Genomic DNA, 25,006 nt, shown 5'->3' on the forward strand with positions numbered 1-25,006 from the left:
AAATAAGACCTGCACCAGGAGAGATTGCCTCAGGTGAAATAAATTATATAAATAACTTCAAGGCTTGGAGTTTGAAAGTTGCCCAGTGTCTGTCTCACCTTAGAGGATCAGGCACCTAAATTGTTTAGCTCTTCAAATTTTCAGTATTGTTTTCATAGGGGGTTCAGTTAAAGTTGTTTGTGAAATAGGTGCAGGCTTGCTTTGGCTTAACTTCAATCTTGTTCTTAGTTGACAGAAGCAAAGCTTGCTTAGCCAAGCTTGCTTAAACTGGCGCCTGCCTCCAAGTAACAAAATTTGGTCTGCTGGTTTGTATTACAGCATAATGGCAAAGTGCATTCACACAATAAACAGTTTTTACAGTAAATTCTAAATAGCCAGGTTTAATCTTAAGCTAATTTAAACTACTGCACAGTGAAATAAAACATTTTTCAAAGAAAAAAGACAAAAAAAACTCCTACTAAATGAAATTAAGCCTGAAAAAGAGTACGACAGTATGTTATTGAACAATATTGTTTCAAGAGCTTAAACGTCTTTTAAGAAGTTGTAAAAGTTATTTTACATTAATACAATTGCAAAAAACCTTGGAAGATTCATTTTGGCTTTAGTAACCAATGCAAAAATTCACTCATCAAAATCTGAGCTCATACAAGGCAAAGTTCAGTTGCTTAAAAATATTAATATAAAATTATGAACATTATTTACATGGGAGAGATTGAACATATCTGGTCATGGACCAAAACCAATGAGACATGGTTTGTAGACATTTTCTGATGTTGCTGATAAGTAGCTTCTGTGAGCAGAAACTCATTGGGAGGTGCAGTATTAAGATACCCTTGTTCTCTTCCTTAAAGTGAAGACTCTGCTACAGTCATTTGGCCTGACTCTTTTAGCGCCTTGCTGGGACTTTGCCGATTCTTTTTGATTTGTCCTTTTTTGTCCTTTTACTTTTTGGTTGCACTGAGTATCCTGAGTCTCAGAAGATTTAAGAGTAGCTTCTGTACAGGCAGCGTTACTGTCCTGCGGACTCTGCCCGTCGCCGTCCATCCTGGCTTTGCTGGGGCTGTACGCAGCCAGCTGACACAGAGCTACGGCCGCTGTTTGTTTCTGTTCATCACAGCTGTCAATTATTCTTAAGTCTTGAGCTTCGTTGCTGTGAGGTGTGAAAGACGACTTGTCGCAGGCACCGTTAATAGTGTTCTTGGGGTTACACGCATCTTCCCGGGAGGCGTCATTTTCGGTGTTTGGAGAAGTAGCAGCACCATTCTCGTGGGATGGACTGTGGAATGATGTTTTCAGGCTTCCTGTGTTACAGGAATCTTTTACCGAGAGGTTCAGAGGCATGTCTTGCAATTCTAGAAAGTTCTGACTTTCTGTTTTGGACGTGGTTTTGTAGGTGTGCTCATGAGCAGCTCCTGTGTTTGTGTCAGCCTTTTTTGAAAGATTAAGGGGAACTATCCCTGTGTCATCTTCTGTGTTGGACAGTGAGCCTTCATTGTTATGACCTTCATTCTGTGTATGTGGATCTTCATCAGTGACGTTAATGCTGAAAGAAATGAGGATTAAAGAGAGTTTACTGTCAGCTGCTCTTTTCAATTAAGGCTGAGGAAGTGGGCAGGAAAAAGGGAAAACAATCTATCTAGAAGCCTGACACTTGTTCTTTCTCCTTTTAACTCCCCCGTGTCCCTTTTGCTGTACACATCACTATAATACAGGTAATTCCCTGACATACACAGACACGTGCATAGTAATGGTGTTGGAAATACCTGGCACACTTAAGGAGAATGAGTGGTTCCACTCACTATAGCAACTGTGAGTTGTACTGTGTTTTGCGCAGTTATATAAAACAAATAATGCTGTAAATTTAAATATACTTTAGGGGCATTACATGAAATGTGTCTATCTCTGTGTGTCCCTAGTAAACGACAAGAATTTGCAAAGTGATTTTATTATTTTACCTGGTAGGTGAATCTTCTCTCTCTTGCTGTGTCTGCACACTTTGCACTAGAGTTGGTTGATCAGTGCTTTTTCTCACAGGTCTGAAAGCTGTCACATTTTCTTCTGGTTGATCATACTTGCCAAGCGATGTGGAAGACGACTTGTTAGAGAGGTCAAATAAGCCTTCGCATGCGTGGCTCGTCTGAGTGAAGTTGGTCGGGCTAGGTCTGCCGGGGGAGCCGGTTGCTGCGCTTCCTGCGAGAGGGCTCATTTTAGCATTCTCTCGTTCATTTTGGTCATCTTTGGAATGACTTTTGGCATGCAATAATGTCATTTCTTTTTCGTAATCTGCTTGTTTTTTGTGTGAACTTAGAGGATATTGTTGAGATGGGCTTAAAGAAGCTGGATATAGCAAGGTAGTTTCTTCCATGAGGTGAGAATTTTGATCTCTGTTAATACCAGCTACGTGTGAGAATCTGTAAAATGGAGGATCTGTTGGCCTACAAAATCCATATGGTATCGGAGGAGTGGAATGATATTGTTGGAACAATCGATAGTGTTCATATGCCGACGGATTTATGGGTTTTGGAAGTGGCCCAGGATGAGGAAGAAAGTGTCTTTGATCTTGTGTGCCGTAGACAGAGAGAGCAGAGCTCTCACACTCTGAATTACCTGGAAGCAAGTAAGGTGTGTAGATAGCCAGCCTGTGCTCATAAAAATGGGGTGAGTACTCGGGAATCATCGGTTGCATGTAGGGTGAAATGGAACCAAAGCCCTTCGTGGGAGCAACTTTATGTGGGAACTCTGGGAGGAAAGGAGAACCAGCTTTCCATGGGTGACTTGGTGCATGAAATGCAGATTTAGTGTGAAAAGGTGAACTTTTGTTAGAGACTGATATAATTTCAGATACTTCGCTAGTGTCCGGGCCTTTACTGTCTCTGTGTTCTCCTACAGGAACGAAAGCCGAGGGTCTCACAATGCTGTCCAAAAGGGGCTGCATGCTGATAGCGCTTTCTGCTGTACTGGCCGGGGTTAATTCCTTCTGAATCGCAGGTTTTTGTCCTTGAATTGCTGTGTTTGGTGCCTGGTTTTGTAATTCAACGTTTTCCTTGGTGTCTTCTTTTGCGAAAGGATATTGAGGCTTTGAATCGAGATTCGACAGTCCATTTGTGACAGATTTAGAGGAGGTCGGTTTGACTGTAGATTCAAGCTGATTGATCTGTTTGGGCTCCAAGGAACTGGTCTTTGGACACTTGATAATGCGATCCTGCTCTGATACTAAAGTAATGGAGTTTTTGCAGAGGCCATATTTCATATGGTTAAAAAGATGGGATTTCTCATTGCAAGTAAAGGGGCACTGAAAGCACTTGTACTTAAATGGCTTCCCTGGTGGTCTTGGGATGTAATGAGGCTTCTTTGGTTTACGTTCTTTGAGGAGACTCATTTTTTTTTCTGCTGTAAACAATTAAATGTAATGATTCTTTATAAAAACTTTCTTGTGGTTAGCTTTCCTCGCGTTTAGCTTCTTGATATTTCCAGTTTTTCAGGTTTCTAGAATCCGTCTGCCCAGGTGAAGAGAGGAGGCCAGTCCGTGGTGTCTCAGGGACCAGGGGGTGCCGGAAAACACCACTTGTGCAGCTGCTGGTGCAGGAACTGTAACACAGAGTTCAAAATTAGCTGTAGTGGAAGATGGAGCTAAATACACAGTGATACATCCTTTTAACTGTGTTCCCCCTTTTAACACACGGTGTGTTGTGGGTTGGTTTCTTTCTAATTCTAGATGCCAGACTTGACCCAGACGTGCAGTTGTGGCCAGAAATGGCCTGATTTTCAGCAGTGCCCATCACCTGCCGCTCCTACCGGCTTGAAAGCGTTTGCCTTGAGAACCGAAGGCACGTTCATTGAGAAGATGAAAGTAGAAATCTAGGTGGAGCTGTTGAGAGAGGAGTGGAGGTGGGAGGGTGGGAAGAGGCAGGTCCTGGCAGCGGCTGGATGTGGGACAAGCTTGTCGGGCTGGTTGGGGAGAGAGGGAGGGAATTTCCTGCTGGGTGCAACGCGGGTGTGGAGTAGATTGGTTGGACTGGAGAGCTGAGTTGGCTCTTTGAGAGACTGACCAACCCCCTCTTTTCACCGGCACGACATTTCCTCACAGCCTAATCTCAATGGATACCTCAAAAGTGGCCAATCTCTCGAAGGATAAAACCACACCAATTTTCTTCCTCTTCCTAATTCAATTAAGAGAAATGAGTGCTGCAATATCTGACTAATAGAATCTTCTGCGTGATAAACACATTTCACATTCTTCTGCTGCGTGGCTCCTAACATACTGCGTATAGTTAACACGGACACTCAAGTGTATTAATTCAAGTAAAAAGTGTCTGGCAGTATTTGATTTATGGGGAATGATCTATCTGCCTTTCTTCAGAAAAACTGAGTTTGTGGATACTTTACACAGCCTGAGGATTTGCCCAGTAGATAAGTCAGGAGGGCTTGTATCGGCTTGTTCCATTATGTTCACTGATTCTGAAGGCGTGAGAAACTCTCAGAGTCAAGTTCTCATGATTTTATAGGATGTGTTATGGCAGAGATCTAAAAACTGATGATTTCATCATGAACTATAAGCATCATTATCAAAATGATGACTGTTGCAAAACCACGTACTGTATCTATTGTGTTACCCGAAACTACAGGAATACTAATTGTAAGACTGGCTAGTATAGCTCGATATTTTTTCTTTTTTTTTAGAAAAAAAGGCTTTTTACACATAGGTTTGAATTAGCAGTGTTAAAATACTCACTTTAGGAAAAGAATTGTTCCTAATTACATGCTGTGAGATTTTAGTTAGAGATGTTTTGCATTCTAAATCAGAGATTATTGAATAGAAAATGACATGCAACCTTATGAAAACTGAAGGCAAAGCTACCGAATTGCTGCTTGTTTCATCAGGTATAGTAATTTTAGCAAATTGTATTAAATGTTGTTTCTGATGTCATAGAAATGTTAATTTTGTTAAAATAGTAATTGTGAGGGCACCCTGAAAAATGCAAAGCTGCTGTGTAACTAGAAAAAACAATCAAGCTTTTTCTTGAAATTAACAAATGATTAAATATGCAGCAGACTGAAGAAAAGGGAACATGGAGAGAAGTAGCTTTTCATTTTTCAGGTTTTGGCAAAGCTTTTTTGGTGGTTTGAGTTGGATACCAATACTGCAACAATGAACAAAAACCTGAATTATACAGCTGCATGTTCAAGTCTTGTCATTGGAGTCTGGTTACAATGGTAATTCAGCAAATTAAAAAAAAATCATACAGTATTAAAAATATTTTAAATAATGAGAACCAGAATTCCTTTGAATGATTAAGAATAATGCCTGTACATTAAAAAATATGCCGAGGCGTAGGAGGGGGGGGGTGTCCAGATAGGTGACTGGACTTTTTTTCTGCCTTAAGTGAGCTTGTTGCTTTGTTTTTTCTTCTGACTAATGATGTATAACTAACATGGGCAGTTTGTAATGGACTCGGTCATGTCAGTTCGTACCTGCTGTTCTTTATATCTTCTTGGAAGTACTTTGACTAATTATTCTCGAAAAAAAATATTGTTGTCAAAACTCCATTACATTCTTAGCTGAGCCATTTATGATAACAGTCTGAATTTGCATTCAGGTGCAGCATTTGTAATAGAGACATGTTAATTAGATTTTCTTGTTCTGCTAGCTTTCCTTTGCTTAATAACGCAAATTCCTGTGTGTCCTGTTCCCCCCCACCCCGACTTTGTACTTGCTGTTTAACTTTGATTCAAGTTATTCCTGTTGAGCCGAGTACTAACTATCGTTTCTTAATAAGACAAAACGCATCGTTGCAGTTTTCATGTTAGAGATTCCGAGCACCGGAGCTTCTTTGCCGCGCGTACAGTAGGAGAGAATTGCAACAGCTTATTCTTTTGCTTTTAATTAGTTTTGGTGGCGCTCAGCCTGCAGACGGCTGCTCCCCGGACCTGCTCCTCCGACTGCGGAGCTGTAGGACGAGTAGCTTATTTGCCAGGGTGTTTACCTTCTCGTAAATGTAGGCTGGTGTCAGCCAGATGAATGGTTTGTTTCTCTCTTTTACTATTTAATCCCTTTATTTTTTTCCTCATGCTTTAAAAATGCCAGTAATACTATATTTCTAAACCCAGACAAGAAGGATAATTTGAGTAAAAAACAGGAGTATCTGGCAGAGATACGTATTTGATCATTAAAACTATTTGATCACACACAGACAGCTGGAAAAGACATTAATGGTTTAAAATAGGTGCAAGCAATTAAAACTGGCTCTAAGTAATGGTAGTTTTTTGCAGTTGTACAACATATGTTTTGTCCTACCACATTAAAATTTAGTATTAGAAAGAAAAATCAAAACCAGCAGTAGATTTTCCTCAAACTTGAATGCCATCACTTGTAATATCCTTTAAAATGAGAAAAAATTCTTCAGTAGCAAGATAACTTTCGGGTGATTTTTTTTTTTAGAGTGAGAATTTATTTCCCCTACACCTGATTTTAGAAATGCAGAGATTTATGTATTATTAGGATTCTATCTTTCTACATTTGAAAGGTAGTAGTGGTGTTTATTTATATTTTGATTGCAAACAGGTTATTTGGATAATGTTGGTTTAACTTGAGGCTGTCTCGGGTGTTTGTTTCCTGTCAGCGTATCCTCACGGCTCTCACTTGTAGCCCTTTCCAGCCCGAGACTGAAAGCCCCAAGTTTTCTTCCTCCTATTCCTCCGAGTCTGCTGTTGCTACCTTCTTGCCTTTGACATACCAGCAAGTCCAGAAAACAAGAATATCCTTAACATTGTGTGCATGTGTGTGTGAATAAATATATAAACAAAAATGTACGTGGGTATAAGTATATACACATATATGCACATAAGCATTCATACGCATACACGTATATATGTACATATATATATGTGCATGTTGGTTTTTAGGTTTTTAAGTAGACTAAATTGTTTAAGATGCCCAGTTGATCAAAGAGTAAATTTCCAAATGTCTTTTATTATAAGCAGGGACAGTAATTATATTTCTTTTTAGGACACTGCTTTAGCAAACTGCGTAACAGTTTGTCATGTACACTCCATTATTATTGCAGTGTCCTTTTGGTGCTGTTGATCTCTCTGACCAGGAGTACTCACTGGGGTGGAACATTTTGAAGGACATGCTATAATTAAAATATTGTGATGTGGCATTATTGCATAACTCAAGGACATGCCATTGTCACCTACCTAGAGTGTTGCAAGAACAAGATTTGTGAGTTTTATTCTAGCTGAAGATTTTCCAGTGATTAACCACCACTCCCTTCTAAACTTCCAGTTCCTATATACTGAAAGATAAATTTTAACGCAACTGTTTGTTAATTAGGAGGAAACACGAGTGAGAGGAGTGGGTTGGTGAGGACGGGAAGGGAGCGGAGAGGATCGCGCAATGTCTGTGTGTGTGTGAGGGAAGTACAGAAACACATTAAATAAGTTCGTTAGGCAGTGTGGATAAGAAATAAAAATCTTTGTAAATATTAATAATTCGAAGTCTTAGTACACTTGAACTGACTAGAGAGATAATAATTCAAAACAATCCAATTTTTGGTGCTAATTTCCCAGAAGCTGGAAAATAATAAATCAGAACAAGAGCACTTTATTTTTATACAAGCTTTTCAGATTAACCTGATACTACGCTGAGAAGAATATTTGGCAGACTAAATACAGCAATTTTAAGCAATGCAGCTTTTTGTCATACTTCAGTATAACACTTTAACTTCCTGTATAAAAGAAGGTACTTAAACCACTTCGCATCGACGAGAGTTAGGTATTGTAAAAACTCACAAGGGTTAGTTTTTCTCTCAAACTGAAATATTTCTCTGTCCTGTTGAAACTTTCTGCTGAAAGCTTGAACTGGTGCAGTAAATGCACCTGCTGAGAGTAACGCAGGCTTTTGAGACAGCTGCTAAATGAACACCTCTGATTTACTCGTTAGATGTTAATACAAACACACTTTATTGGCAAAAAAAAGGCTCTAAAGAAGTGTACTCACCAGGCACATAGATGTCTGCAGCCTTCCAGGGGATCCCTGTGGGAAGCTGGAGCTGTCACTGCTGGGAGAGAAGTACCTGTTCTGGGCTTGGGCTCTAAGTGAAACTGCAGGAGGTTGTTTCAGGGGAGGGACTTAAGAAGTGTAGGAGTTGAGCCCTCGGGGTGTAGAGATGCACCTGATATTACTCCAGCCTGAAGCTACGATTCATTTGTTTGCGTCCACTGCTTTCATTCAGCATTACCTCAGCATCTAAGCTATCGAAGGGAGCTCTTGTCGCTTTTGTGCCCTCCAACAACCAAGTTTTACTCTAAACTGTAGTGGCTGTTCCTCCGAGTTTCTCTGCACTGTGGGGTCAGAAATGGCTTTGGTAATATCCTGAGCTTTTAATGGATTTAACTTCCGTAAAGGTGACTTGTGAGCAGCAGAATTGACTCTGCACGGGGGATAATAAAGCTTAAAAATAATAATTTTATTCTTTTATTAAAGACTGACTTTTTAAAATTGAATGTCTTTGTAGCTTTAATATTCTTGGGCTTTTTTTCCTCCCTCTCTCCATTTTTATTTAAATCCTTATGTCCGTCGTGAGTCGCCTTTCTGAAGGCGGGACTGAACCACCTTCACGCTCGCTTGCCACAGGGACCTGCCAAAGCTTGTCTATAATCAACAGTCAAATGTACAGATCCTGTACATGGGAAGGAGTCACCTCAGCAGGAAATCGATTAGCACGTCTGTACGTTTGCTTAGGAGCTGTGTGGCTGAATGGTGAGAAGAGAAAGTCAAACGATCATCCACTGATTAGTACTAGTACTTGCTTTTAGTTGCATTTTAGTTAGAGTTTATAAATGATGAATTTATTAAAGTATTTGCCAGTCATCTAGTGATGTTGCTGAGTTGTTTAGTGAAGTACTAACCTCTTGCATACTGGTTGTTAAAAGGAAAATCTTCTGATAGTTCCAGCTCTCTCTAAAAATTTTTACTGTTACTGAATGTAAAAAAAAAAGGGTTTTTTGGCTACTGATTCTCATGTTATTCAGATGTTAAAATTGCTGTTCATAACTGTTAAATTCAGCTGGGTGCACATGATAACTCTCTTGTTTCACCCACTGCTCTGTAGATAAGACAGCTGCAGGTTATTGGAACCTTTAAATATAGAAGTAGGATGAGTTTTATATATGGCAAAACTATGGTCATTTGAATGAAAATTAAAGAAATTGCCACTATAGAACCTGTTTAGGCAGTGGGTAAAAGTTGTTTAAAAATCAGTCTCTAAAGCAGTGTCTCCTAAATAATTTTAGAGGTGTAGCCTGTATCTCAATGGAATAACGTATAGACATCTGCTTTCCTATCTGGGCACACAGATGCCCATCCTTCCCTTTGCTATGCCAACGTAGTTTTCTGGAATTTTTTTCTGAATGTAAGCAGTCGTTAATTTTAAGGTAGACAGGTGACTCTTTTAAAAATTATTTATTATTATTTTCCTGTAATGCAGCTTAGCAGTGTAAAACGATGTTTCTGAAAAGACCTAAGGAGAAAAGTCCTTGGTGTTGTCACCAGAAGATGTTATTACAGAATTGACTGGGTTGGAAAAGACCTCAGAGATCATCAAGTCCAACCCTTGGACCCAACACTGACCGCTGGGGACACCACTAGTGAGTGGCCACCAGCTGGATGCAGCCCCATTCACCAGCACTCTCTGGGCCCGGCCCTTCAGCCAGTTCTGAACCCAGCAGAGAGGGCACTTGTCCAAGCCATGGGCTACCAGCTTTTGCAGGAGTATATGATGGGACACGGTGTGAAAGGCTTTGCTGAAGTCTAGATAGACCACATCTACAGCTTTCCTCTCATCCACCAGGCGGGTCACCTGATCATAAAAGGAGATCAGGTTGGTCAGACAGGACCTGCCCCTCCTAAACCCATGCTGGCTGGGTCTGATCCCTTGTCCATGCTGAAGATGCTGTGTGATTCCATTCAGGGTGATCTGCTCCATAATCCTGCCAGGCACTGAGGTCAGGCTGACAGGCCTGTAGTTGCCAGGGTCAGCTTTGCAGCCCTTTTTGTGGATTGGGGTAACACTTGCCGATTTCCAATCATATGGGACCTCCCCAGTGAGCCAGGACTGTTGGAAGATGATGGAGAGCGGCTTGGCGAGCTCTTCTGCTAGCTCCCTCATCACCCTAGGATGGATTCTGTCTGGTCCCATAGACTTGTGAGGATCCAGATGGCTCAGGAAGTCACCAACTATTTCTTCCTGGAATACAAGGGGGCTCTTTGGCTTCCTATCTCTGCCAACCACCTCCAGAGGCCAGTTGTCCTGGGGGCCACCTGTCTTACTGGTAGAAACTGAGGCAAAGTAGGTATTAAGTACCTCAGCTTTCTCCTCATCTTTGTTAACTGTATTTCCCTCAAAGTCCAACAGAAAATGGAGGTTTTCCTTGCCCCTCCTTTTGTTATTAACGTATTTAAAGAAGGACTTTTTATTATCCCTGACAGAATTGGCCAAATTGACTTCAAATTGCACTTTTGTTTCCCTGATTTTTTTTCTGCATGATGTAGCTATTTTCAGAAATTCTTTATAAGTAGCCAGCCCTTCTTTCCACAGTCAGTAAACTCTCTTTTTATTTCTGATTTCCTTCAGAATCTCCCTGTTTAGCCAAGCCAGTTGTCTTCCCCGCCAGCTAGCCTTTCGGCACACTGATATGGCCTGTTCCTGTGCACTCAAAACCTCCTGCTTGAAGTGTGTCCAACCCTCCTAGCCCCCCTTGTTTTTAAGCATTGTTTCCCAGGGTATGCTCTGAACTAGACTTCTGAATAGGCAAAAATCTGCCCTCCGGAAGTCCAGTGTAGAGGTTTTATTAATGGCTCTCCTTGCACCTCTGAGTATTGAAAACTCTATTATTTCTATTATTTCATGGTCGCTATGCCCCAGGTGGCCTCCAACCACTACATCTCCCACCAGCCCTTCTCTGTTTATAAACAGTAGGTCTAGTGGGGCCTTACCCCTGGTAGGCTCATTTACCAGCTGATGAAGGAAATTGTCCCCTATACACTCTAGGAAATTCCTAGACTGCCTCTTCTGTGCAGTATTGAGCTCCCAGCAGGTATCTGTCAGGTTAAAGTCACCCACAAGAACAAGAGGTGTCGATTTTGAGACACCTGCCAGCTGCTTGTAGAATAATTCATCTCCTTCATCGTCCTGGTTGGGCGGTCTAAGAACAGACACCCCTGAGGATGTCAGTCTTGTTGGACTTCCCCCTGATTCTGGTCCACAGGCACTCAACCTTGTCACTGCTGACCTCAAGTTTAACAGTCGTATAAAGCCACCCCTCCACCTCTCCTACGGTGCCTGTCTTTTCTGAAGAGCCTGTAGCCACACATAGCAGCACTCCAGTCATATGAGTCATCCCACCATGTCTCTGTGATGGCCACTATGTCATAGCTTTCCTGCTGCATTTCCAACTTTAACTCGGATCAGTCAGAACTCTGGTACCCGCATTCAGAGGATGGTCCTGGTTATCAGACAGCAGCGTTTCCATCTCTTTCTAGAGATGCCTTACAAATTCATGAACCAGTTGGTTACCCCAAGAAAGAAGAAGGATTGTAGGTAGATGTGAATAACCACATGTGGTTGGACACCGGTGGACATGGAGCTAGTGCAGCTTAGCTTGGCATACAAAGGAAATGTCTTAGACTTGTGTGACTGGCAGTAATCACTCCTGGTTTTGTCATCTTAGTTATGTATCTGCATGGGTGGCTTTGAGCTAAACATTCAAGAAAGTCCTTTTTTCTTTCTTTGATCACTTAAACTGATCGACAGATTTTGCTATCTGTATTGTATCTGCGTGTTTGGGCTAGGTAACTCCATACTGTTCCCAGGGGGGGCAAATGTATTTGAATATAATTGCTGTAACTCCTGCTGTGCCCCAAAACATTACATGATTCTTGTACAATATTCTCATAATTATTTTCTTCTATCCCATATGAATAGTTATTAGTCTTAATGCTTTTCGAGTAACACCTTTGAAATGTGCCTTTGTTTTTCATAACGATTCCAGTCCCTGACTTTGGAGATATGTCTGGGCAGATTACCCTGCTGATGTTTGTGAGCCTCTTGTTCATGATTACTAGAGCAAATTACTTGTATGGGAAAAGAATAAAAGCTCAGCAGTTAATAACAACTGCAGATCATATTTTTAGATATTTATTGTGGCCTGTGCTGTTAGTGTTTGGCCTGAAACGAGGATCAGCTTCCGATTCCCATCCTCACCCCTGGGCAGTGAAGCATCTTGGGGGAAGTAGGTAACGTCACAAACTGAGACTGCAGGCAAAACTATGGACAGTTTATAAGAAGGGGGTTTTAATAATCATTTTTTTCATTGCCAGTGTGTGAATTTCTACATTTGGAATTGCAGCACTCCTAAACGAAACACTTTTCACTGTACAGCGTGTGTTAGGGCCAAAAACTTAAATTTCAGTGTGGTTTCAGTATGATTTCACAGCTTTTGTTTTGTGCTGTATTTGTGGTTTTGTAGGCTTCAGACTATTATTTATAGGGGTTTTTTATTTAATTGGGTGGGGATAAAATACTAAACAAACAAGAGAATCCTAGTTTACTTGAATTTCTGGTTTGCTTGTGAAAGGACGTTATTAAAATTTCTCTTGATGACAGCATAGTATAAACTTTCTAGCTAATAAGGTGTGTCATATATAGGAACATGAAACTTCCTTGGTGTTCTTAATATGTCAGTGGTGAGATTAAAAGTGTTCTGGTGTTAAAATCTCTCAACAGCTTGTTGACTGCTGAATAGTCGCAGCTGTAGCTCTAAATGGCTATGGGCCTAAACTTTCTCTTAAAGCCAGAGAAAGTCTCTTAAATGAAATCAGTGGTAGGAATATTAATGTTTAACAATCAAAGATACATTGCTCTTTTTTTTTGTTTGTTTGTTGTGCTTTATGTGATCCTGGTTTTGCTATAAAACCAGATATGTTTAAAGTCAGGTTGGAAACATTTGCATCAGTGAAAATTAAGAAAATGGGAAGAACTGTGTGGTGACACGTGCAATGAATTGGTGCTTATCTTGGGAGGATTCCAGCAAGAAAAATGTGCTTTTTGATCCGCTTGCTGCCTTAGATACCCTTACTCGTTCACAGTGGATAGACTAAAACAACCCAACAATCCCTCTCTCCTTTTCTGGCCGTGGCAACAGTGAAAGGAACATTTAAACAGATGGCAAGAATGCTGATGAGATACACAGCTAATGGCTAATTCAGGAGTCTGGCACCGGTGGGTCAATACAAGTGATCCAAATCTTGAATTTGAGTTTTTTAATCTCAGAATAAATACCAAGGGTGGAAATGGGGAGGAACAACACACAACCAAACAATAACTCATGAAGACCCAGGGCAAGAAAGATGTTGAAGGGAGTGGAGCATCTCCCGTGTGAGGAAAGGCTGAGGGAGCTGGGGCTCTGGAGCTGGACAAGAGGAGACTGAGGGGTGACCTCATTAATGTTTACAGATGTATAAAGGGTGAGTGTCAGGAGGATGGAGCCAGGCTCTTCTCGGTGACAACCAGCGGCAGGACAAGGGCTAATGGGTACAAACTGGAACACAAGAGGTTCCACATAAATTTGAGAAGAAACTTCTTCTCAGTGAGGGTGGCAGAGCCTGGCCCAGGCTGCCCAGGGAGGTTGTGGAGTCTCCTTCTCTGCAGGTATTCCAACCCGCCTGGACACCTTCCTGTGTAACCTCATCTGGGTGTTCCTGCTCCATGAGGGGATTGCACTGGATGAGCTTTCGAGGTCCCTTCCAATCCCTGACATTCTGGGATTCTGTGATTTATAATTTACTTTCAGAATAAAAGGAGAAGCAAAAAGGTGTAAGAGGAAACTGTAGGGAGCGTTAAAGTCTGCGGTTTTAAGTACTGGGAGTGAGGGGGCAGAAGGTTTCAAAATAGTGGCAGCTAAAGAAAGAATAGCTGTGTTTGCATGACTTGCATCTGCAGTTTTAAAATTCCCTCAGCTTCTATTGCAAATATCTCATTAATTTGGTTAGAGTGGAAATGTGCTCTGCGGTAGTACCAGATTATCGGTGTTCCTGGTACAGAGAATGCTCACACGTTTGCCAGTATTGATACCTGATTCCTGTGTATTTGATCTGAGAGTACAGAGAATGGTGCTTCCTGATATTTATGTGTAGCTTGATATACTTAAAAAAACCACAAAGTCTGAAAAGCTCTTCACACAATGAAAAAGAAACATTTTTTGCTTGTCCAGTTTCACCGTGCCATTTGTTAAAAGGAAAAAAGACCTAACACAAGATAAAGACAACACTGCTTTCAAATGTGTTCGAGAAAGAAGTTTAGCTTGGACTACAATTTAAATAGTCTTATAGAAATATGTTATGTAACTTTTAAAACTTGTTTACGTACTCTGTTTTGAAGGGTTACCCTCTGTGTTTTCATATTCCAGACTAAGTTGCTTGCTACTGATTTGCAGCTGCCAGGGATTGTGGAGGAGGATGCAGCAGGAAGTCTCTGAAATGTGTTAGTCTGCTCGGCAGTGGTGGTTAATTGTGAGGCTTTGGGCAGGATTCCAGGTGCTTTTCATCATAGATACAGGAAGAAATGAAAAAAATCTACCTGTCTTAGGTGGACTCTTAAAAAGAGAGAACACCCAAACCTGAAAGGCTGGTTACAGGAGAATTTCTTAGTTCTCTAACACCCAGGTGAACTTTAAAAATGATGCACGATCTTGAAGATAATATTTTAAAAAGTTCTAATGCATATGTCATTGTAATAGTTTTCAAATTAGCAAGGAAGCATTAGAAATAGTGCAGATTTTCTTTTCTCTAGCCAGCAGGTATGAGCAGGGATAGATGTCACAGCTGAAGCTGTAACAGGAAAGGTCCCTCCCTCAGCACAACTGGGAAATGGTATAAATACTAAGCAGGGAATAAATGACAATGAATTGCTTCCAGCTTTTTCACCGTAGGGTTTATCTCAGTATTGCACAACCTTAGCCTAAAGGTTGGGGTTTCTTTGGTGATTTTTCTTTTCTGACATGTGGTGTTATAAGTTTACAAAATTTTTATACTCCTTCAGTGTAAGTAATTCATTTGCTTAGTAGGATTCTTTCATAAGCCTGTTTCTTCATGTCCTTGAACTGCAGTTTGCTATCGGTGAAGTTAAAGGAAGAGCTCTGAGCTGTAAACCTGCAGGAAGGTCTCTAGCATGGCCTTGGGCGTGAGTGGGCAGATGAATCCCCAAAACATTCAGCGCTCTGTGTTTCAGAGAAGGTGGATTAATACTGACTTAGGTCAGCTGCAGACCTTTCAACATAGCTGGGCTTAAAGATTTTGAGTTTTTATGGCTGCATTACAGAATGATGTTGAGATAGACTGGCCAAAATCCAGATGTCTGCTTCCTCCCTGGCCCCCTGCCACGCTCAAAAGCTCGCACTAATTTCAGTGCTGTAGCACTCCTGCTAACCTGCCATTAGTTTATTGAAGCAGATACCTGGGCAATGAGAGCTAGCGTCCATTTCTTTTAAATACTGTATTTAAGTTATATGACTGGTATCAAACAGTAAGTCTTTGGCAGAGGTGTAGTTAGAATGCAGTTCTTTAGGGCAACATCCAGCTCGGCCAGCAGTCCCTTCCCTCCGCCTGAAAGCCAGGCTTTGCATTACATGTTTTCCTCCCTCGGCGGCAGCACAGACAACAATCTCCTCTGCTGCCCAGCTGTGATTCATTGCTGGAGCAGGTCTTTCCTGTGTGCTCACTGAGATAGGTCCATGGAAAAAAAAATCACGTGACTATATAATTAAAGGCTCTCTTAGTTCATTACATAGGGAGAGACTGAAGTGAGATTGCAGCCAGACAGACACAGCCCTTCGTAGTCATGGGTTAGAAAATGCTTGTTTGGTCTGTGGATATGCATATATCCAGCCTTCTATGCGTGGGTCAGTGTTAAGAATAGTGAGAAAGCGATGGCAGCTTAAGAGACTCGAGCTGTTAAATTCTCACATCTCTTGTGAGGATGGATGAATGAATGAATGAATGAATGGTGAAATTCTGCCCTTCTTTCCTGGCCAACTCCTACAGAGGTCGAACCTGAGTGCAGGAATGAGAGGGGAGAGGCCGCCTGGGACACATTTCAGGCAGTTGCCCTACGGTGTTAGAGCATTTCACTGGAACACTGGGGATTTTTCAACAGACAAAGCAGCACATGCATGTTCTGATCCTCAGTGGAGATTTTATCCTCTGGATGAGATAGTCCTTTAAGAAGAAATTCTCAAGTAGACGCCTTGTATAGAAAAATGAAAACAAATCATAAACATTTGGCAGAACTTTAGGCAAATATTTATTTCTGATCATGGGCCTAACCCCAAATTATCTGTGTTTTCATCTGTGTTGATACATGAAATATTAGTATAACAGCCCTAATGAAGTTACGATTAAGACCTGCCTCTTTCTAAAAGAGGTTAGAGTGCCATGTAAGAGCATGTGGTCTCAAGTCTGAAATTCTTTACGTTGAAAAGCCGGAGTTCTTTTTTTAGCATATGCACGCTGGCGATAGGTATGCTGTTTAAAACATGGGAAGCCGACATACTGGAGATATGGCTGTTTACTCTTTTTTTTTATGCCCGAGGCTCACAAAGAAGATGAAGCTACTGAAGGACACTTATGCAATGTGCTACTTTTGTTAAAGAAAAATGTGAAGAATTAAGTTATTATTCTTCGTATTGATACTTATAGCTGTGTTTAAGCTTCATAATTCATTAATTATCTGTTTAGCTGACCCTACAGTGACATTGTGTACGCTTCCTTCAGCACTAGCGCACATCCATTGCTTTGTAGTATTTTTCTTATATTTTATAAATCTATATTTGCAATACATTACTTATGAATTGAGAAGGCTTCTCTACATAAGTGGTCCATATCAAAACTTAAGACTTACCTAAAAGGTGACATGAGCTTAACCTGTTTTGCGAGTGGCATGTTTCTGTTTCCAACAAAATTTAAACAATTCTTAATTAACTCGAGTTCCAGTGATCAAGTCTGTTTTAAATGGAATAGCATTGACATGGAATTTTGCAATTTTCTTGTGGAGACAAGACCTAAGGCTAAGGAACAGGTTTGTGTTGTTTGTTTGTTTAATTGCTGTGTTTGTATGTTTTCTATGATAAACATTGCAATAAATTAAAAACATGACAATCAGAAGTTAAAGTAACATGGGGCTCCTGATGGCATGTGTTACAGTCTAGGTAACATGGGGCTCCTGATGGCATGTGTTACAGTCTAGGTTTGTGTGGAGTATGTGTTTAAAGGAATAGTATGACGCATTTTTTACTTATGTACATGTGACCTTTCAGTATACAATGTCTTCCATAAGTTTTCTTAACCTTAAAGGCGCTAAGCATCTGACTCTCTAAAATCTGTGTTTAAAAAGCAAAATATCCATGCAACCTGTCTCCAGTATGAGGAAAAAAAAAACCCAAGTCTGTTGTTTGTAATGCTTTGAAGGCAGAAGTTGTTTCTTTATTTTCACAAGGCTTGGGCAAAGAGCTGTGTTGCAACCTGCAGTTATGTTGTTAGGTAAGGCAGGGTGGAGTGGAACAGGTGCTTATTAATACCTCTAGGCTACAGGGAAAGGTGACTGTATTTTCTGGAGCGTTCGCAGACCTAAACAGGTGGATATTGTTTTAATAATTAGGTTGAGAGTGGACACTACTTATCCTCTGATTTTAATTGGAAACTTTTAATGTTGATCTATGAAAAAAATGCTAACTTTCAAAGTTTAGTAGCTATTCAGGTCTTCTCCTTGTTGTATCTCCCAGTCTCCTACTTTTAAATAAAAAAGGCATGTTCATAATTTCAAGAACAAAGAAATTTGTCTCTTCCAAACTAAAATAAGTTTCTTTTGGATTTTTTTTTTTTGCTGAATATTTTTTTAATTTGTGGTTTTGTTCTAAAAAGTTATTTTAGATGTGAACTCGGCGTGATTTTAAATCTGAAAATTTGAAGCAGTACAGTGCAGCACTCTGACCACACAGTGCTTGAGAGGCGGTTTGAATGGTGACTTGAAACTGCGTAACAGATGCAAAGTACAGAATCCCAGAGTGTCAGGGGTTGGAAGGGACCTGGAAAGCTCATCCAGTGCAATCCCCCCATGGAGCAGGAACACCCAGATGAGGTTACACAGGAAGGTGTCCAGGCGGGTTGGAATGTCTGCAGAGAAGGAGACTCCACAACCTCCCTGGGCAGCCTGGGCCAGGCTCTGCCACCCTCACTGAGAAGAAGTTTCTTCTCAAATTTAAGTGGAACCTCCTGTGTTCCAGTTTGAACCCATTACCCCTTGTCCTATCATTGGTTGTCACTGAGAAGAGCCTGGCTCCATCCTCCTGACACTCCCCCTTTACATATCTGTAAACATGAATGAGGTCACCCCTCAGTCTCCTCTTGTCCAGCTCCAGAGCCCCAGCTCCCTCAGCCTTTCCTCACACAGGAGATGCTCCACTCCCTTCATCAACGCTGTAGAAGAGCATGAATGTGAACAGTTTAAATCAGATAAAAATGTTCAATAAAATTTAACTTAGTATTTTGTGTTTAGACTGAAGATGAAAACTATACATGAGATAATGCGAGCACGGAGTCTGATGAACTGTAGATTAGGAAGGTCTTTTCTAAGGTATTTGAGTTACAGTGGACAAAACACTGCAGGGGGTTTTCCTTGTACTGCTCCCTCCTGCCTCCCTCAGCCGGGCCCTTCTGACACTGCAGGAAACCAGCGCGGAAAAACCCTGTGTTGTGTTTGCAGAATTCTAGGCTAAAGAATGAAGTGAAACCTGGAGTTGTTGGTAGTGTTTCTTTTGCATTTGTATACCAACAGGAAACATAATGCTGGATCCACTTTTTCAAACACTTGTTGGGGTGATTTTTATACAGCATTTCCCATAGTCCACAGTTCACCAGTAAATATTTGACCAATGATAGCATGAAATCTTTAACAGGTGATCCCTAGATCAGTATTTCCCTTATTGGTGTCATTGTGTTTGTATTTACTTAGCCCTTACTGCTGCATACTTCACCTTGTTTTCCCTGTTCCTCCCTCCTCCTAAATGTCCACGTTTGGTTCCTTCCTTTTCATTATCCCCGTTTTTCTCCAGACTTGCCACTGACGCTGTTCCTCTTGCAGCAGCAATGCCTGGAGTCCCAGACACACGAGCGGGACTCCAAAGAGGTGTGAGTCCAAAGGCTGGATGTGAGGGAATGGGGAAAGCTTGAGCTGCTCAGAGCAGTAGTGCTGCTGGTCCTGCCATCTCCTTCGTGTCTGCCGGTACAGACCCCTGGCAGCATCACTGCTGTCTTAGACGGACCCTAATAAGCCCGGTGCCATTTGTATTGTCCCTATCACTTGGGAAATCAATGCCTTGAATGGGAAAAACATGGTTTTTCTTTCATGCAGACGATACAAATGCGAGGGACTGCGTGTCTTCCACATTTCCTTCGGTGCACAGAGGTGGGGGTGCGCCCCGAGCAGCCGGAGTGATCACGCTCTGCTGACGGAAACCTGCACCGGCTTTGCAAAATGGCCTTTGGCGACTATTTTAAGTGTTCCTGTAGAACCAGCTAATTCCATTTTTTTCATCAGTTGACACAGCATTTTTCAAAACAAGCTAGTCAACATTTTTGAAGATTTTTATTGCAGTTCCTTTTGGAACTGAGAAGTGCCCAAGTATCCGTCCATCTTTGCTATATCATTGTTCCTGGATGGGAATTGCTTTTTGTCCCATGTAGTGTTTGTGCTCTCCTAACGCTCATATCTTGTCCATCCTTCTGATTACTGCTTTACGTTCTTTAGAAGCTTAAAATGCATTTAAACGGCACTTTAATACTTCCCTTCTCCAGTTGTGGTGCATATTCTTTTGTTTAAAGTAGCAGGCACACAGTGATGAACTGTACACTGAAGTTTAATTATTTTGTGATTGCATCCACTCAAGTATATCGAGGCACAGTTTGCTAATGAAATACAGTTCAGTGATCCCATTTCTTGTCAATGGAATCACCTTTGGACAAGTATTTTCTAAGGAAACAGATGTGTTTGATAAATTCAATACAAGAAAGAATATTCGGTACAAGAAAGAGAATTTTTTTTTTCTAGAGACCGTTTTTTCTGCAGACACGATTCCATAGTTGATTTATTAAAGAAATGCCATCTAGAAAGAGGTGGGTTCGAATTGTATATCTGGGTTTGCAGATACCAAAAAAGCCCTCTGGGGAGCCTTGTGTGCATATAGTATTTCTTAAACTGTGGCAGTATGTTACTAGAACCAAGTAACATGATTCTTCCTTGAGTTTTTGGAAGATCTCTTTTCTGTAGAAAAAAGTATTGACTTCTGCAGTTTTGCTGCAGCCATAAGCGTGGAAGTGAAATCTTTCACCTACTTGTTTTCCCAAGCTTGATTTGTCATTCCTTACAATAACAGTACCTGTGTTATAAGGCCTTTGTGATAAGATTCTGGGGTCTTCTTTTGCCTTTACTTCTTTTTGACTACTCTGTAACTTTAATAGTCTGGGGTTTAGTTTAGTTTCTGTTAAATGTTGTCCCCGGTTTTAGTGTCTCTCCCTGTCCACACCAGCCTAAATAAGAGAAATAAAAGGCTCCTTCCCAGGATGGCCGTCAGCTGCTTTTGCCGTTCATCTCTCTACCAGGCATCGCAAGACAGCATTTGCAAATTTGGGCGTTAGAACCAATAGAAGTGCATTTTAAGTCCGTTTGGAAGTGCAATGCATCGTTCCATATTGCTGTTTAAGATGCAAATATCTCCATCTTACTTCCTCATTGTCTAACAAAAACCGATATGCTGGAGAGATTGATACAGTTAACATGACTGGTAAGAGGGAAAAAAGAAGACTGGCTTGGTTTTTTGTATATTGTTTTCCTTCGTCAAAGGCTTCTGATCTTGCATTAAATCGTTTTGTGTGGGTAAAGCAGCATGTAGTGGTCACAGTTGGTTTGGATTTCTAAGTGGAAATGAGAGGAAAGCCCACCGGTTTGTGTTTCGAGGTTACATTGTGGTTTTATACATACTGTGTCCTCATGATCTGTGCAGTCTGGCAATGCTGATGGCTTCCAGCTTAAAACACTGTGTTGAAGTTGTTCAAAATAACAGCTCTATGGGGAATAAATTATCACAGGTAATTTGTTTAATGTAAGAATGATGCCAAACATGTCACTTTGATTTAAGAGTATGTAAAATCTGTGCTTAAGTCCCATCCAAGATTGGTATAAGGATGATTCACAAGCATTGTTAACTAAGAATTTTTTATATTAGCACTTCTACCATGATAAATGTTGCTTGCTCATAGTTGGATACTGATTCTTTTATTTTATGGTAGTTACAATACTGTCTTTCTTAAGAAATATTTTTCTAGTGAAAGATGTTGCTGTGATATTTATATTCCAGTACTTTAAAAATTAGACACTTACAAATTTTGGATTTCAACATTACTTTGACTTCTGAAGATGTACCACTGAGTAATAAATGATATCAATGTTAGTTCTTATGTAACCCGCTCACTTTAATCCTCATTGAATTATATGTGAATGGAATAGAAAAAACTGCTACTGACAAAGCAACAAAGTAGTGTATTAAAATAAAAATTATTCTTTCTAATCAAATTCAAACAGGGAACTGCTGGGTATGCTCAAGTGGAACAGGAGAGTTTCTAGATCGTGGAAGGTGGGGCTGGCCACCTGGGGAGAATATCAGGCTGTTGTCAGAGGGTGTAGGGAGGCAACTAGGAAAGCTAAGGCCTCCTTAGAATTCAACCTGGCGAGGGGGGTCAAGGACAACAGGAAGAGCTTTTTCTAATACGTGGCAGATAAAACTAACAGCAGAGGCAATGTAGGCCCACTGATGAACGAGGTGGGTGCCCTGGTGACAGAAGATACAGAGAAGGCAGAGTTACTGAATGCCTTCTTTGTCTGTGTCTACTCTGCCAGAGGCTGTCCTGAGGAGCCCCGTACCGCTGAGGCCCCAGAGGAGGGCAGGACAATGGAGGAGTTTGCCTGGGTTGATGAGGACTGGGTTAGGGAGCAGTTAGGCAATCTGGACATCCCTAAATCCATGGGTCCGGATGGGATGCACCCGCGGGTGCTGAGGGAGCTGGCTGAGGTCATTGCTGGACCGCTCTCCATCATCTTTGATTCTGTGATTCTGTAAAATTAGCACATACTAAGAGCCATGTTTCTTTTCTTTCAGAACACACAAGCCCACCCTGTGTCTTTTCTCTGATCACTGCATGCTCTTACACCCTTTATTTTTAGTTCGCTCTATGGTCCTAATTGTTGCTTTTGTGCATTTTTTTAAATTTAACAGTTGTTCCTGTCATTTTGAAAGCGCTGACATACGACGAGAAGAGGGGGGCGTGCAGCGTGGGTTCCAACGTGAGGGACGCAGCGTGCTACGTGTGCTGGGCCTTCGCTCGCGCTTATGATCCTGCAGAACTGATCCCTTTTATTCACCAGATTTCAAGGTAAGTTGCGGCAATAAGAAAATGAGCTATTTACAGTTAATTTTCTAAATTTACTGAAAATGAAGAAGGAGCTAGAAGTTAATTCAGTAGGCTAATTCTGTATCTTCTAGAAGTTAGTAATCTAGGAGTCTAATGCTGTCTTTAAGATATTTAAAATTAGATATTGACCAAAAGTGATACATCCATTTAGGGCTAATACCTTCGTGCTTAAAAAGTAGCTGTTGTGTCCTGTGTAACATGAATGAAATTAATTGATCTCTGGTTATTGCTCGCCAAGGAATGGATGTTTTTGTTTATGATAATATTTTTAAAAGTTCATTGATTTATGGACTAGAATTGGTGAAACTTTTAACTTAATACTGACGATATTTTTTCAGATACAACTTGGTTCTACCTTTTTATTCTTTCTTTTTGTGCTTTTCCTCCTGTTTGCTTGTGGGATTCTCTCTTTAGCATTTAGTCTTTGTGTTAGCAGGACGCTGGCCGACATTTCAAGGTGATTTGCACTGCAAATGCAAAGAAGTAGTCTCTAACAGGTTTTTGGCAGACTTTTACTGCAACAGTGGATAGCGGCAACTCAGGCATCTTTTCTCAGAGTTGAACTCTTAGTTGAACAACTTAGCTCTTAGTTGGACAACTTTAAGGTTTCTTCTGAGGTCTGGCAAGCTTGTTCCTTGTGCAACTTGGAAAAGCCCAAGTGTGAGTGTGTAAGGGTTCCATTCATCACAATTCTGCTCTGTTCTGTTTAGCAGAATTTTTCTTCTGCTCATGATGATTTGAGCAATATATTTGTTTGACTCCTTTCACCCTACCATAGTGCAGAAGAATGTTCTCCATGCATTTGATACAAGCTCACTGTTTTGATTTTGCATGATCTGTAATATTTAGTTTTACTGTCACAAAGCTGGTGGTGGGAACTTGTGGACAGGTATGAAGGTTCTGTTTCTGAAGAAGCTCTTGTCCTTTAGCTTTCATACTATTCCGAACACAAATTCTTCTTTTCTTTTTAGGAAAATATCTTCTGCCTATGGTAATAATACCAACTAACACTGTGGCTATGGCAGCTACAACAATTTCGGTTGTTTGGAATAAGCTGGTGGAGTGGAGAGAAGCACAAGGGTGGACGGTGGGGGGGAAGTGAGAATTGCTTATGATCGGTTGTAGGGTGGTGTGGTTTTAATATGCTTTGTTTTATAACAAAGCCACATGGTATTTTAGCAAGTATTAATGTAATATTAAGGCTTTACTTAAAAATCTTTGTAGTAATGTTGGCCATACCTTTTCTAAGTATAATCACCTGTGGAAGGTAAAATTGCCACTCCAAAGAGAAATGGTGAAAAAAAATATTCAAATACAGTATGACACACAGTTTCACCTATTGTGTCAGCAAGCTGATAATTACATAGAGCTTTTTTTTAAATCTAGCCTTAGGTGTGTCACTGTTTTACTTAAAGAAGAGTCATACCTCTAGCCACAAGCAAATTGTTGCTACCCTTAAAAAATGCAGAACTCAGCATCTTGTGATGAGTACATAATACCCATTGTGAGCTGAATTACACAGCAAAACCCTCTGCCTGTGTAAGAATACAAACTATTAGTTTCTTATAGAGAAATAAGAAATTGTTTAACTGAAAGGAAAATTACTACCTCCTTAAAAAAAAGTCACGAGCGATTGGATCTGAGCTATGTGCTTTGATTTGGTGCTGTGAATGGCGAGTGGTTTATCCTTCCTTCCCAGCCTCTAACAGTGCTGTTGAACTGGCTGGAGGAACGCGGGTAACGCTGACCTTGGAGTAGCTGTTGCTACACTCCGACTGGAAAAGCAAGGCTGAGTAAGCACCCTGGTAGTAACCAGGTGGTGTTGAGTTGAACAGGGAACTGCTCCGTGTTGGCGTCCTCTGTGGCATGGCCTTTGGCACGCGTTAGTGCATCTTGTTGGGAAACTCGGGTACCAAAATGTGTGTGCTACTGCAGTGGGGTCCTGCCCCACAACCCTTTCAGACGGTGGGACAGAGTTAAGAATTAAAGCAGAGGGCTGACTTCGTGGTGGGATTTTCTATTCATTTTCTTGCCTGCTAAGTTGCATCATCACGTAAGAGAAAGACATTATTTTCTGTGTTTTCTGCAGTCAAGGGACATAATTCACTTTAACTGTCAAAAATCACCTTAAACTGCATAAAATAATATTTTTTTTAGTTCACACAATTTCAATTTGTGACAATGTTTTAAGAGCAATATCTGTCTCTATATTCAGTGATAGCAGCTTCTTTGCAGCCTTCTCATGAATGTTCTAAGTGATGAAATTGTCAGAATGTTGAAATTACAAATTAAAAATATAGAGAACATTTATTATAAACACTCACCCAAGAGTATTTCTGATGTACTTGCTCTTATTTTTACATCTGTATTTTTTCCCTATCCATATTGCAACAAGATACACTTACATTTGCTTATTTATGTTTTTAAAGC

At 40.8% G+C, this 25,006-nt stretch overlaps 2 protein-coding genes across 2 annotated transcripts in view; one reads left to right on the forward strand and one right to left on the reverse strand.

Moving 5' to 3' along the window:
* The window catches only part of TBCD (tubulin folding cofactor D), a gene marked incomplete at its 5' end in the record, with an annotated part of 114,882 nt that overhangs the window by 28,287 nt on the left and 61,589 nt on the right, over positions 1–25,006 (forward strand). The window contains one exon of the mRNA XM_080356512.1: positions 22,381–22,537. Within this exon, the coding sequence (XP_080212638.1) occupies positions 22,381–22,537 (157 nt within the window). The remainder of the gene's footprint in view (positions 1–22,380; positions 22,538–25,006) is intronic.
* On the reverse strand, positions 823–3,379 carry ZNF750 (zinc finger protein 750; the record flags this gene model as incomplete). The annotated part of the gene is made up of 2 exons (XM_080356362.1): positions 823–1,543; positions 1,956–3,379. 2 exons carry the CDS (start codon positions 3,377–3,379, stop codon positions 823–825), a joined length of 2,145 nt encoding a protein of 714 aa, XP_080212488.1.

Source organism: Nesoenas mayeri (assembly GCF_963082525.1).
Source record: "Nesoenas mayeri genome assembly, chromosome: 19".
Classification (NCBI taxonomy): Eukaryota; Metazoa; Chordata; class Aves; order Columbiformes; family Columbidae; genus Nesoenas; species Nesoenas mayeri.